Source organism: Panthera pardus, unplaced genomic scaffold (genome assembly GCF_024362965.1).
Source record: "Panthera pardus isolate Hobbes unplaced genomic scaffold, ASM2436296v1 HiC_scaffold_13, whole genome shotgun sequence".
NCBI lineage: Eukaryota > Metazoa > Chordata > Mammalia > Carnivora > Felidae > Panthera > Panthera pardus.
In genome coordinates, this window is record NW_026526688.1 from 59327916 (window position 1) to 59341780 (window position 13865).

The 13865-nt window shown below is 45.3% G+C and overlaps 1 protein-coding gene across 1 annotated transcript in view; it reads left to right on the plus strand.

The window, feature by feature from the left end:
- The first annotated feature begins 2793 nt into the window (after window positions 1–2793).
- The window catches only part of SH3RF1 (SH3 domain containing ring finger 1), a 179938-nt gene continuing 168866 nt past the window's right edge, over window positions 2794–13865 (plus strand). Inside the window, exons 1-2 of the mRNA XM_019441031.2 lie at window positions 2794–2908; window positions 4420–4906. Of these exons, the coding sequence (XP_019296576.2) occupies window positions 4514–4906 (393 nt within the window). The 5' untranslated portion in view covers window positions 2794–2908; window positions 4420–4513. The remainder of the gene's footprint in view (window positions 2909–4419; window positions 4907–13865) is intronic.

Sequence of the window (13865 nt, forward strand, 5' to 3'; positions counted from 1 at the left end):
TATTTCACCATTTGATGGAAGAAAGATGGCTCAAGAGTTTAAAGTAATTCGCCTAAAATTTCATTTTACAGCTAGAGTAATTAAGGCTAATAGAAGAGTTGTGTTCTACCAAATATAGTGAAGTAGCACCAGGGGCATTCAAGGAACTGCAGCTATGTGCCAGATAATAACATTCATGGGATGTATGGGGGTGCTTTTTCGATCACTGCAGTCTTGGGCACACTGTCTTTAATTCTTTGATAATGGGCGTGACTGATTTTCTTGCCTAGTTTCAAGAGCTGCACCATTCCACCCATGACTTTATATACTGTTCTCTGTAAAAACAAACAAAAAACCAAAATAAGAACAAACAAAACAGAAATTGTCCCTTGCTCTCCAAAGTAATTACATGATGAACAGTGTCTTCTTTCCCTTGGGAGCAGACATAGTACACTTGGTTTTGCCTGAGGCGGAATGTTAAGAGAGGGTACTTAGAATCTAGAGACCTGAGGTTGTCTTGTGATTTTGTGACCTAGGGTTGCAATTAACCTATCTGAACTTTGCTTTCAAAAACTGTGAACTGCAGGGGCGTCTCGGTGGCTCAGTCGGTTAAGCATCCAACTTCGGCTCAGGTCATGATCTCACGGTCCATGAGTTTGAGCCCCGTGTTGGGCTCTGAGCTGTCAGGCTCTGAGCCTGGATCCTGCTTCAGATTCTTTCTCCCTCTCTCTCTGCCCCTCCCCCACTCATGCTCTCTCAAAAATAAATTAAAAAATAAATATTAAAAACTGTGAACTGCATCTACTAATATTTGTGCTTACTGACTGTACTCTTCCAGTCAGCCTCACCTTCATCTGCACAGTTCCAGATACAGAAGTACATAGGCTAAGTAGTCACTTTCAGAGTGCCTTGTTTCTAGATTATCAGATTAAAAATTCTCCATTCTGGGGACACTCCGGTGGCTCAGTTGGTTGAAAGATGATGGACTTTGGCTCAGGTCATGATCTCACAGTTCCTAAGTTCAAGCCCCACATGGGAGCTGGCTGCTGTCAGCACAACCCCCGCCCCCCCTCCCCCACTTCTGATCCTCTATCCTCCTCTCTCTGCCCCTCCCCTGCTTGCTCTCTCCCTAAAATAAATAAATATTTAAAAAAAACCCACTTCATTCTGTTCATTCCTTCCCTTGCCTTCTCAGCTCAAATCCATGTGTATTTGCTCACTTCTAACGGAGGGGGAAGGGGGCTGTTTCTGGTGTTCACACAAGATGATTCTCAGCATATTAATCTATTTAAAACAAAGCTGCGGAGGGATGAGTATCAGATTGCAGTAAGGATTGAATGAATTAATGGGTGTAGAATGTTTAACACATTCAATGTATGATCAATAATTATTAACTGTTATACTTTCTTTCTCACTTAGGTGATCTCATTTGTCTTGAAGAGTTGAGCGTGGCCTGGGTGGAGACGAGAGAATAATCTGACTTCCCTTCAGCAGGTCACTGTGGTCGCTGGCCAGGCAGGGGTTTCTTGCATAATATGCGTTAACCCTTCTTATGTTCGCCTAGCGTCTGCCTACCTTTGAGGAAGGGTATTTGGGATAACTCTTTTAAGCTGACGGTAAATGCAAATACAATTACGGCAACTTTGAGATACTGACAACATTTCAACTTGTTTCCCCCTCTCAACCGAGTCTGCAAAACAAACCTCAAAACCTGTGGACGTGTTTTTCAAAACTACATTTCAGTTTACAGGTGTGCGCCTGGGGCAACCGAAACAAAGATTACAGTGGTGATTATGGCTGCCTCCTAGGCTCAGATAAAAGAGGCGCCTCTCAGCTAGCTTTACGGTGCCAGCTCACCTGGGGTCAGACTTTGAATTTTCCCCGTTTGGGGCAGGTCTGACAGTAAACCCCCCACAACTGTTTTCCTCGCCTCTCTCCCCTCCCATTTTGAGCTCCTGGGTCAGCAATCCTCCCAGCCGGCTCGGGTTTGTGCCCCGGGGAGGCGGCGTGATGCCTGGGTGCGGGCAGACCGGGGAGCAAGGCCGGGCTGCGGCGGCGGCGGCCCGAGAATGGGCGGGTGGACAGCTGCCCCGGGACTGTCCCCGCGCTGATCCGACTTGCCCCTCTCGGACCTCGGGGGGTAACAGCACTTCGCTCTCACTCTCCCAAGTGTGTCCGGAGGGCCGGGAGAACAGACGCAGAGGAAAAGTGGGATCAGTTCCCGCCAGGGCCGCTCCCGCCCTTTCCGCGGCCCCGGCCCCGGCCCCTCCCGCGCCCCGGCGGGTCCCGCCCCGAGTCGTCCGTCCCGGGCCGCCGGGCACCGCTGGGCAGGAGGAGGACGCGGCCGGTCCCTGCCCCGTGGCGCCTTCCTTGTCCACTCCGTCGCCACTCCCAAAGCTCGCCCCCTCCGGTTGCTTCATCTTCTCGGGCGTGTTTTCCTCAGGGAAAGGCGCGTGCCCCTAAACCATCCCTCTCACTCGCTCTCGGGGACCCCGCTTCCTGGACTCGCGGCCCTCGCAGCGCCCCCTCAGGCCGCCGCCCCCATCGCGCCCCCGGGGGCGGGCGGGGACCGCGCGCAGGTACCTCAGCGCCCGGAGGGAGGCTGCGCCGGCCCCGCGGTTCCCGGAGGTGCCGCGCCCGCTCCGGGGGGAGGCGCTGTGGTGCGGGGCCGCCCCCTCGCGCCCCGGGCGCCCGCTGCGGCTCGGCCTCCTCCTCCTCCTCTTCCTCCGCCCTCCTTGGCTGGGAAAGTGGGAGGCGGCGGCGGCGTGTGTGTGTGTGTGCGCGCGTGAGGGGGGCGGCAGAGAGGAGTCTCCGGGTGCCGCCGCGGCGTCAGAGACACTGCGCGCGGCGGGCGCGGCGGGGCCGCATCTGCATCGGTCTCCGCCGCCGCTGCGGGGCCGCGAACAAAGAGGAGGAGCCGAGGCGCGAGGTAGGGCGCGGGGCCGCGCGGGGGGAGCCGGCGCGGGCAGACGCTCGCGGCCGAGGAGGCGGTGGTCGGGGCGCTGGGCTGTCCGTCTGCCCCTCCGCCCCGGAGCCGGGACGGCGGCGCGGCCTCGCCGCCTTCTCCCGGCAGGAAGCTGCCCGGGCTCGGTGCCGCGGTCTCCCGGGGGGCGCAGCCCAGCACTCCCTGCCCTCCCGGAGGCTCGGTCTCTCTGGGGACTCCCGCCTCATCTCTGCGGCGTCACAGACGTTTCCCGGTGGCACTCTGTGGGGCTGACTTTCGCAACTTAAGGCTTCGAATTTATTTTTAAGTCCTTGAAAACTTCCAGCAGTCGTTCGGGGGGATTTGTGTGCCCGGCCTGACCCGAAGGGTGGCGGAGAGGAGGCTGCTGAAGGAGATCCCCGTTCCGGCAGCCGCCGGGCCGCAGCCCCAGCGCGGGACCCTCCCCTGCCGCGGGTCGGCGACACCTGGCTCCGGGGTGTGTCCGCGGCGAGCGGCCGCCGCGCCTCCCTGCGGGTCGCGGAGTACCTGTGCTCGGCGGCGTGGGAGAGGGGCTCAGGGGCTCCCCGCTCCCCCGACTCCGTCAAGAACATCCACATCTTGTTGCCCTCTTTCTCCCAGGCACTCCCATTTGCACTTACTTCGGATGTGGGGGGGGGGGGGGAGCGGCGCAGGCACCGCTTTAAATGCTTTTTTTCCCGAATGGCCCCATTTTCCTATGACGCTCACAGTGTTCAGCCCAGCATTCCATTGTCAGATTCTTTTGGTGATAATTTTGCCAGATTTTTCTGAATGGGGTTAGGACGGGCTGGCCAGAGATCCGTTTCAGAGTTTGTCAACCGCTGCCCCCGAAGGGTGCTTTTTCTAGTTCAGCTGCTTGCAAGCGAATCTTTAGTTGTGTCCCTCAGAATTGTCAACCTTCGGCTCATTTTGGTTGGGCAAGATTAAGCAGTTCTATTTTTAAGACCGATGAAGAAACATATGTATTTAATATTGGGATCATTTACCACAGGCGATCACATGAGGCATGGTTTCTTAAGCACTAAAGTGGCTTCAAGATTGGGAAGTTTGTTGGCTTTAAAAATACTTTCAGGTAGAGGAAACTTTGAGTTGCTTCTGTTCAGCTTCTCGTATGAGTTGAGGAGGACTTTATTAAGGCAGCCAGTATCACTTTTGAGAGCTGAAGAAGTTATGCTGTTTGTTGCATTTCCTAAATCCCGTTTCATTACAGGAATCCCATATAGAGCTTGATACAGCCGTTTCTGCCCAGTGAACTCCTAGATATCTTTAGGGATTCGTTTCGAATTGTTTAAAAAGCCCACTTTGTGTTTAGCTGTTGACTTTGGAGTTCAGGAACCACATTCCAAAGCAAAGCTGCACTATTCAGAGGAAGCACTTTTGTGTACTTTTTTGGTTCTCGGGGCTCCGCTGTGAAACGTCTCTCCAAGTAACAATGCTAATTTTCTGTCTTCTCTCCTCCCCCTCCCCCATTACTCCAGAGCGAAGTCTGAAATGGATGTTACATGAATCACTTTCAGGGATGCGCACGACTGTGAACATTTCTGAAGCCTTTTCTCAGTAGACGAGATAAAGATGGATGAATCTGCCTTGTTGGATCTTCTGGAGTGTCCTGTGTGTCTAGAGCGGCTTGATGCTTCCGCAAAGGTCTTGCCTTGCCAGCACACGTTTTGCAAACGATGTTTGCTGGGGATTGTAGGTTCCCGAAATGAACTCAGATGTCCAGAGTGCAGGACTCTTGTTGGCTCGGGTGTTGAGGAGCTTCCAAGTAACATCCTGCTGGTCAGACTTCTGGATGGCATCAAGCAGAGGCCTTGGAAACCTGGCCCTGGTGGGGGCAGTGGGACCAACTGCACAAATGCATTAAGGGCTCAGAGCAGCACTGTGGCTAATTGTAGCTCAAAAGATTTGCAGAGCTCCCAGGGCGGACAGCAGCCACGGGTGCAAGCCTGGAGCCCCCCGGTGAGGGTGAGTAGCCTGCAGAAGCAGTTTGGTGAATCAAGGTGGTGACAGCTACATTTTCTTTCTTTATGCTTCAGCTTGAGATTTGCTAAATCAGTTCGCTGCTAAGGAAGCCACACTTACTGGAACAGATAGGAAATTGTGCCTCGGCATTCTTTTTTTTTTCCTTTTGGAATGAGAGTGGATACAGATAACAAATTTTTGTTTTTTAAATTCTCTCCAGATAGCCGCTATTACCTTTTAAGATAAATTTTGGGAAACAGGTAGCAATTATTCACTGAAACCTAAAACAAAGCAGTTTTTTGGTGCTCACGTTAAAATGGAAATTTGGTATGATTTTTCCTTTTTCATGGAGTTGGGGAAACCATAATCATGTATGGATGTATACATATATGATATATGTTGTAAATATGTGTGTGGGTGGATCATAATAGGAAATTAAACCTTAATTTGTACGTTGCATTGGGCCATTCGAGCCATTCTTTTGGTTTTATGAATGCACAGCACAGAATTTACTGGTTGGAGGAATTCTTAACAAATCATGGCCACAGGTAGCAGAGTTTCGTTGCTGTAGCAACGAAATGTCATTTAGGACTACAGTGTAACAGAGAATCTAGCTTTATGTTGGGTTTCATAGGGAGTGAAAAGAAATGTTTCCATCAGAATGATTTTTCTTGGGGTTTTGGGTTTGGGCTGAAATAATTTTAAATGAAGGTAAATATTTGGACAGTTACCACATTTTAAATTCCTAGAACGTAAGGTATTCTGAATAAATCTATATTATGTTATGGGTAATGGCATTCCAAGTAAGACATGTTTTTCTCATTTTTGTAAAAATAAAAAGTAGCTATGGGCATCAGATAATTAAAACAATTTCATTTTTGTCGGAAGAAACAATTCTAATGATTGGCCAAACTGATAAAATATATTTTTAAAGAACACTTAACTTGGATGAGAATATATATTTCTTTCTCAAATATTCTTGGTAAACACTCAAAACTGACTTATTTAGTGTTGGAACAGCCTATTGGGATGGCGTTAGACGGTATTAATTCACAGATGTGAGTGTCAGACAGCTACAACCATTCCCTCACTTTCTTCTCAGGCTCATCTTTTAAAATGATACAACGTGTTTCTATCACTAGATGTAAAATAGGAAGGTGTCTTAATTACTAGGAAACAGTTTCATTACTAGGCTATCCAGCTTCTTTTGATTTATATTTAATTTTTTTTGAAGATAGTGAGAACTTTGGGTTAGAAGACTGTGTGTTGTGAACTTGGTCTGCTTATAGTACTTTTCTTAGATTTCCTTTATGGAGTTTCCTGGTGCATTGGTTAATGTATATGGTCATTAATATTTTAGCCTCAGAACCAGTGATCAAGTTGATTATTTCTGAGACACCTGACCCTGGTCTGCTCAGCTTAATGAGAGAGTGGATTTGCTTCTTTTGGAGAGATTTTGTTTCCTTCTTAATTGGACTGGAGAGATTGTAGCTTCTGGCTATGGGTGGAAGCATCTTAGTTGTTGACACATTGCCTTACCTGTTGTGAGGAATGCACTGAATGTTTGGTTACTGATAAAACGGAATTTAAGAAAAGGGCTCAAGCATTTAACTTAACATGCTTTGCATTTTAAGTTTTCTTTCTAATAATGGAGATTGACTGTGTAATGCTGTAGTGTTCATTTAGTTCAACTGCTAAACTTCCCATATTGAGCTTCACTTTTCTTGGGTAAACTTTTTTTTCAGATTTTGATGATGTTGCTGTTATTTTTCTGGCTTCCATGATTTCCTAATTTGCTTCATGTTTCTTCTTTAGCATGAGAAAAATTATTCACCAAGAAGCCCTGCTCAACTTGAGCCTTACACCTTGGATAAAATAATTGAAGTCCATAAAACAGAAGATGATGTCTGTTACGTTGCGGGGTGGGGAAGCATAGAAAGTAGAGGACAAAGCAAGAAACAAAATTATTCAGTAACCTGGGTTCATGCAACTGTTGCAATTCTTATAAAAAGAACAGTTTTATTTTTCTAGTCTAAAATAATTTCTCATTAGCAGTTACTGGTAGCTTTTGCTTTCGAGTATTCAAAAGAATCAGGGCTACATAAATAGTCCAAATACCTGAAAGATAAATACATCTCAGAAAACACTCCTTTTAAAAAAAGAAATCAGTAAGGTACAGACATGTGGAGGTTGTAATGCACTCTTTTGGACACTTCCCTGAGGTGAGTGACCATAATAAATCCCAAGCAAGCATTCTACTCTCTTAGATGTTCTGACACAACCGAGTGGTGCATGAGCCTGTTTCCACATGTTGCGCAAAGCTGAAAGTGATAACATGTGGAATGTTGCTTCAGTTTATTAGTTATGTTCTATGTTCCATTAGATTGTGACCATGTGGCTTCCTCATGTGTTTAGCCGAGGTAGATGGAGTGTTATCAGCAGATACGAACATTTCCAATGTGTGACACAAATCTTGTTCCCAGAATTTTAGTGTTTCCTGCCTAATATGAAGGAGAAAATGAAAAAGTGTTGGATTGGAGTCACCATGGGAATCTGTCAGTTCTTTAGCACAAGTAAAGAATTCTTCTTGGTTTTAGGCCAAAGTCAAGCAGTGGAATGAGCCATAGGGAGAGGGTGACTGCAGATATCTGTTCAAGTGGACTAAAAAATACCTGCAGAAGAGAAATAATATATAAATGTCTATGGAAAATTACATATGGAAAACATGTTTAAGTAATTTCTGCAGAATTATCACATAATAGAACAGTTAGATTTCTACTTTCTATGTGTGGTTCCATTCATTCAAGATCTATTAATATCTGTGCACCTTTCTATCTGTCTAGGAATTACTACTTAATGATTTCACACTGCCTCTGTTTCTTTTTTTTAAATTTTTTTTTTTAATGTTTATTTATTTTTGAGACAGAGAGAGACAGAGCATGAACAGGGGAGGGTCAGAGAGAGGGAGACACAGAATCTGAAACAGGCTCTAGGCTCTGAGTTGTCAGCACAGAGCCCGACGCGGGGCTTGAACTCACGGACCGCGAGATCATGACCTGAGCCGAAGTCGGCCGCTTAACCGACTGAGCCACCCAGGCGCCCCACACTGCCTCTGTTTCACAGTGAATTTATTTAGTAAAAATAGAGCACATAACCAGTGATTTACACTAATTTACACTTCACTTACTCTTTCCTTTAGCTAACAAATATTTATTGAGCACTTACTGTGTGCCAGGCACTGGTCTAGCTGCTCGGTAGAAAATGATGGATAAACCAGATAGAGTCCTGCTTACGAACTTATGAGTATGTATCAATTTGAACGACACCCATTAATGACATAATAACAATGCAAGTATGGAATTAAACTTGGTGAGTGTTATGACAAAGTGAGGGGAGAGGGTAGGAGAAGGATCTGTGTTTAGTGTCAGGATAAATATTGTGTGTGTGTGTGTGTGTGTGTGTGTGTGTGTGTGGTCTTCAAAAGCTTCCTTGAGGAAGAGGCATTTGAGCTGAGATCTTAAGGATAAAATGATATTAATTAGTTGAGAGAGGGCTGGGCAGGTGAAGAGGGGTTGGGAGGAGTATTCCAGTGTCCTTGATCTACAGCCCACTAACTATATGGCTCCTGGGAGGAACCAATATAAGCTGAGTGTGAACTAAGCAAGGGACAGAGACAGTGACTGAGATGAGGCCTCAAGTATAGTAATGTACAAGGCATCAAGAGGCACCACAGGCCATCTGGGGTCAAGGGCCAGATGAGTGGTATAGCTAGTAAGTGCTCTGCATGTGAGATTAGGGAAATGAATCATTAGGACTGAGATGATCATCAGGGCTGAGAACAGAAATAGGAGCTTGGTGTCAAAGGACTGAGAGAGAAGAAAGGGAATTCTAGATTTGGGGGAAACAGGTGAAATTTCTTCTGCAAGTGTGTAAAGTATGCTTTCATTTCTCCATAGCTATACTCACAACTCCTTTCTCTCCCTTATTGTTGACTATTATGGGCTGAATTGTGTCCCCTCCAAATTCATAAGATGAAGTCCTATCCCCTAATATCTCAGAATCTGACTGTGTTTGGGAAATAGCAACTTTAAGGAGGTAATTAAGGTCAAATGAGTGGGCCCTAATAAAGTAAAATATGGGTGGGCCCTAATCCACAATATGATTCTTCTTTTTTTTTTTTTTAATGTTTATTTATTTTTGAGTGAGAGAGAGAGAGAGAGAGAGAGAGCGCGAGCTCAAGAGGGGGAGGGACAGAGAGAGAGAGGGAGACACAGAATCCAAAGCAGGCTTCAGGCTCCGAGCTGTCAACACAGAGCCTGATGTGGGGCTCAAACTCACAGACTGTGAGATCATGACCTGAGCTGAAGTCGGTCGCTTAACTGAGCCACCAGGTAATCCCTTTTTCAAAAAAAAAAAAAAAAAATGTTTTTTAAATATTTACTGGTATTCTTTTAAGAAGAGGGGATTAGGACCCAGAGTGAGACAGAGGGAAGACGTGTGAAAACACACAAAGAAAATGGGTATCTGCAAGCTAAGGAGAGAGGCTTCCAGAAGAATCCAGCCTTGCTGACACCTGGATCTTAGTCTTTTAGCCTCCAGAACTGAGGGAATAAGTGTCTGTTACAGCCAGCCAATCTGTATTACTTTGTTATGGCGGCCCTAGCAAAAACTAATATACTAACTGTGGATATACTCATAAAGGTCAGCACCTTGAGTGGCCTCAGTCCACTGCCCTTCAGACCTGGCTTCCCCAAAGATCTGCAGTGGTCTAATCCTTCTGTGCTCTTTACTCCAAGGTGCAATAAGTTTGAGAGGTTGTTTAGTACCTACTGCCCTCCTCAGCTGCACAAGTGGCCCGGCATAGTTTTACAAAATAGACAGGAGGTTTATGTGACAATAAACCAGATACGCAGAAAGTTTTAGAGTTGAGAGAAGGAAGTGTCAGGAGGAGAGAACTATTACTACTTGCTTATCTACAGGTTCTTCTGCAAGTGGAGTCTGGAGAGGGTGCATGTTACTGCATGTTGAGGCATGACCCAAAGGCCAGAAAGGGAATTGAAGGAAGGGTAGGGGAGAAAGACAGGAAGGACTACAGTGTGGCTCCAGCTAGGATTTGGGAAGCTAGTGCTATGAATTGCCTCATTGGCCATCTTTGACCTGCAGTCAGTGAACAGGTACCTGTGGAGAGTTTGTTTCAGCTCCATTCTAGGCTATGATCTGTCCTAGGACAGAGGTGGCATTAATGCATGTTCCTCTTGGAAAAGAGTTTACATTATGGGGAGGTAAAACACAAGAAACAGTCAACAAGGCAGCATATTGTAAAGCATCAAACCTTGGGATAAGAAATAGAATAAGTCTCTATAGTAAAGTTCCTGTTTCATGGCCCCTGGATTAACTGTCTGATCAAAGAGCAGATTGAGTGTGGATTAGAGTAGGCAGCCTACCAGTGACACAAAAATTGATGCCTTCATTCGGTGGATTGGATGAGGGAGACGTTAGGATATTTCTGAATGGCTGAGTTAAAATAGAAAATGTGTTTGTTTTTGCCAAACAATGTGTATTCCAGATGTTTTTGACTTATTTTATCATTTCATTCTTGACCCCTGCTTCAGTTCTCATGTTCATCCTGTTCCTGACTTGACTTTATTCCCAAATTAGGCTCAATGGCTGGGGCTTAAGGCTAAGATTTGGGACAGAGATAGAAGGCAGGGATGGAGAAGGAGTTTGCGGTGCATACTGATTGATAATTAAAAAAAGAAATGCTTAGTGACTTTTTTTTTATATCACACAAAGTATCATGTGACCATTATCATGTAAATCTCACAACAACCCTCTGAGGTTAAGTACTATTCTTATTTAAAAAGTCTCTGGGGCCTCTGGGTGGCTCAGTTGGTTAAGCTTCAGGTCTTGATCTGATGGTTCATGAGTTTGAGCCCTGCATGGGTCTCTCTGCTGAGAGCTCAGAGTCCCGAGCCTGCTTCAGCTTCTGTGTTGCCCACTATCTGCCCCTCTCCCACTCGTGTTCTGTCGCTCACACGTGCTCTCTCTCTCTCTCTGTCTCAAAAATAAATAAAACATTTTAAAAATAAAAAAAGGGGCACTTGGGTGGCTCAGTCAGTTGAGCGTCCAACTTCGGCTCAGGTCATGATCTCACGGTTCCTGGGTTCGAGCCCCACGTCAGGTCTGTGTTGACAGCTCGGAGCCTGGAGCCTGCTTCAGATTCTGTGTCTCCCTTTCTCTCTGTCCTTCCCTGCTCATGCACTGTCTCTCTCTGTCTCGAAAATAAATAAAACATTAAAAAAATTAAAAATTAAAAATAGAAAAAAATAAAAAGTCTTTAAAAAGAATGTGAATTAAAATTTTTTTAATGTTTATTTTTTGAGAGAGAGAGAGGGAGAGAGGCAGACTGCAAGTGGGGGAGGGGCAGAGAGAGAGAGAGAGAGAGAGAGAGAGAGAGAGAAGCAGGCAGAATCGGAAGCAGGCTCCAGGCTCTGAGCTGTCAGCAGAGAGCCCCATGTGGGGCTTGAACTCATGAACGGTGAGATCAAGACCTGAGCTGAAGTTGGACACTCAACCCACCAAGCCACCCAGGCGCCCCAAAAAGAATGTGAATTTTAAAGGGAGTTCTGGTGGTAAAACAACTCAACAATGTACATGTATAATGTTATGAAATGTGTATATTATTCCACCTCTTCATATGCAATTGTATGTGTATGCATATAGTTTTTTTTTTTTTTTGCTTTTTTACATAAATGGAATTTCATGTTTTGTGTATATGATGACTTGATAGTTCATTATTTTGTCTGGGAAACCTCTTCATATCTGAGCACATCTGTCTGCCTCATTAAAAACATCACACCTCTTTATTGAGGTTTAATATGTACACAGAGAAGTGCACCTATCTTAAGTGAGCAACTCATTGAAATACCATGCTTCGTTCTTTGTAAATGACTAGTATTTTTCTCCCTGTTTTAAAAATTAAGGTCATACATGTTCATAGTAAAAAAACTTAATGGTAGAAAAGGATGTAAGTTTCTAATCTCTCTATTCTTAATCTTCAAGAGTGATGACTGAGAAGAGGTTTGTGTGTGTGTGTGTGTGTGTGTGTGTGTGTGTGTGTGTGTTTTCCCAGAAAAAAAATTAATAGAAATAGGATCATATTATATGTGCTGTTCTGCAATTTGAGGTTTTCTGTTTGATGATGTATCTTTCATAGCTTTCCATATCTACTCTCACTGATGTATAAGAAGGCATTATGTACTATCATTCTCATTTTATGGATGTGGAAAGGATGGCTGACAGAGGCTGAATAACTTGTTCTGGATCTCCTAGCTTGAAAATGATAGAGACAAGATTCCACCTTAGGCCCGTTGGGTCCCAAGAGCTTCCTTCTCTTACCCACACTCTACTTAAGTGACAGACATTCTTCCTGGGTCCTGGTTTGTGGCTTATGACAGGGAAAGCTTTGAAGTGGGGGTTCTTGCCTCCTCACTGTCCTTGCTGTGTGCATTGTGGTTGTTGTTCTGAAGGGACAGATGAAACTCCTTTACAGTGACAGTGGGCCAGGAAACCAGACCGTTAGCTTGGTGCATGGGAGGAGTGTGGTTTGGAGGTCAGAGGTTGTAGCCTCTACTTCCAACACTGCCATCAACCAGCTGCTTGGCTTCCCTGGGCTTTATTGTTTCAGCACAGGACTGCGCAACCTTAGGTCCCTAAGCTCCATGCAGGGAGTGGGGGGACAAGGATTGCCGAGTTTGGTTCATCTTAGGCTTTTCAGAATGCTTTGTAGTGTCTGGCACATAGTATGCACTCAAAACGAGGTTTGTTGAACGAATGTTTTTAGTTTTCTAGGGCTGCGATAGCAAATCACCCCAAACTGGGTGGCTTAGAACAACAGAAGTTTATTTTCTCACAGTTCTGGAGGCCAGAGTCTGAAATCAGGATATTGGCAGAGTCATGCTCTTTCTGAAACTTTCAGGGGAGAATCCTTCCTTGCCTCTTCCCAGCTTCCGGTGGTTCTGGCAGCCCTGGGTGTTACTTGGCTTGTAGATGCATCACTCCAGTCTCTGCCTACATCCTCACATTTCTTCCCTGTGTGTCTGTGTCCAAGTTTCCCTCTTTTTACGAAGACACCAGTCTTTGGATTAGGACTTGCCCTAAACTAGCATGACCTCATTTTAACTTGATTATATCGGCTAGACTCTAGTTCCAAGTAAGGTCACATTCACAGGTACTGGGGGTTAAAACTTAAACATACCTTTTTAGGGGATGCAATTCAACCCATAACAGAATGAATGGATGCATGAATGAATGGTTGAGTGATGTGCATTCAAGTCACCTTCTAAGAATTCTTGGCTGTCCATTCTCTCAACAGTTTATTTATACTTAACCCCTTTCTTCGTGCTGTCTCCTCACCATCTGTAAAAACGGGTTAACACTTTCTCTACCTATTAATAGGTTGCCTTGTGGATAAATGCAAGAATTGATGTGCAAACATTTTGAAAATTATAACATCAATGTAAACGGATATATTATTATTAGTATCATTACTGTAAGAATTATCAGTCTTCCTCACGAGGAATGTGATACCATTTCTGTTCGGGGTAACAAGAACCAAATAACTGAGAAGAAATTGAAAAGATCACAAAAATGGATGTAGAACTACATAAAATGAGGACATGGGCTCAGTAATTTTGGTCCCTTACCTGTGAGAAATAACCTGATGAATGTTCATTCTCTTTGGCTACCACTTGGAGTTTCTTTCCCCATTTCCCCCATTTTTATTACTCTTCCCTCAGCCCTTATTTCTCCTGTGGGTGACTGAAAGAGAGGGAGGGAAGGCGAGATTATTCTATTGTTGCTGGCTGGACAGAGAAAGGGAAGACAATGAGAGAAAGTCTACTTTTGCTTTAGTCACAAGCCCTTGCCGTTCTTCCTGCTCTCTGAAAAGCCCCACCTCTGC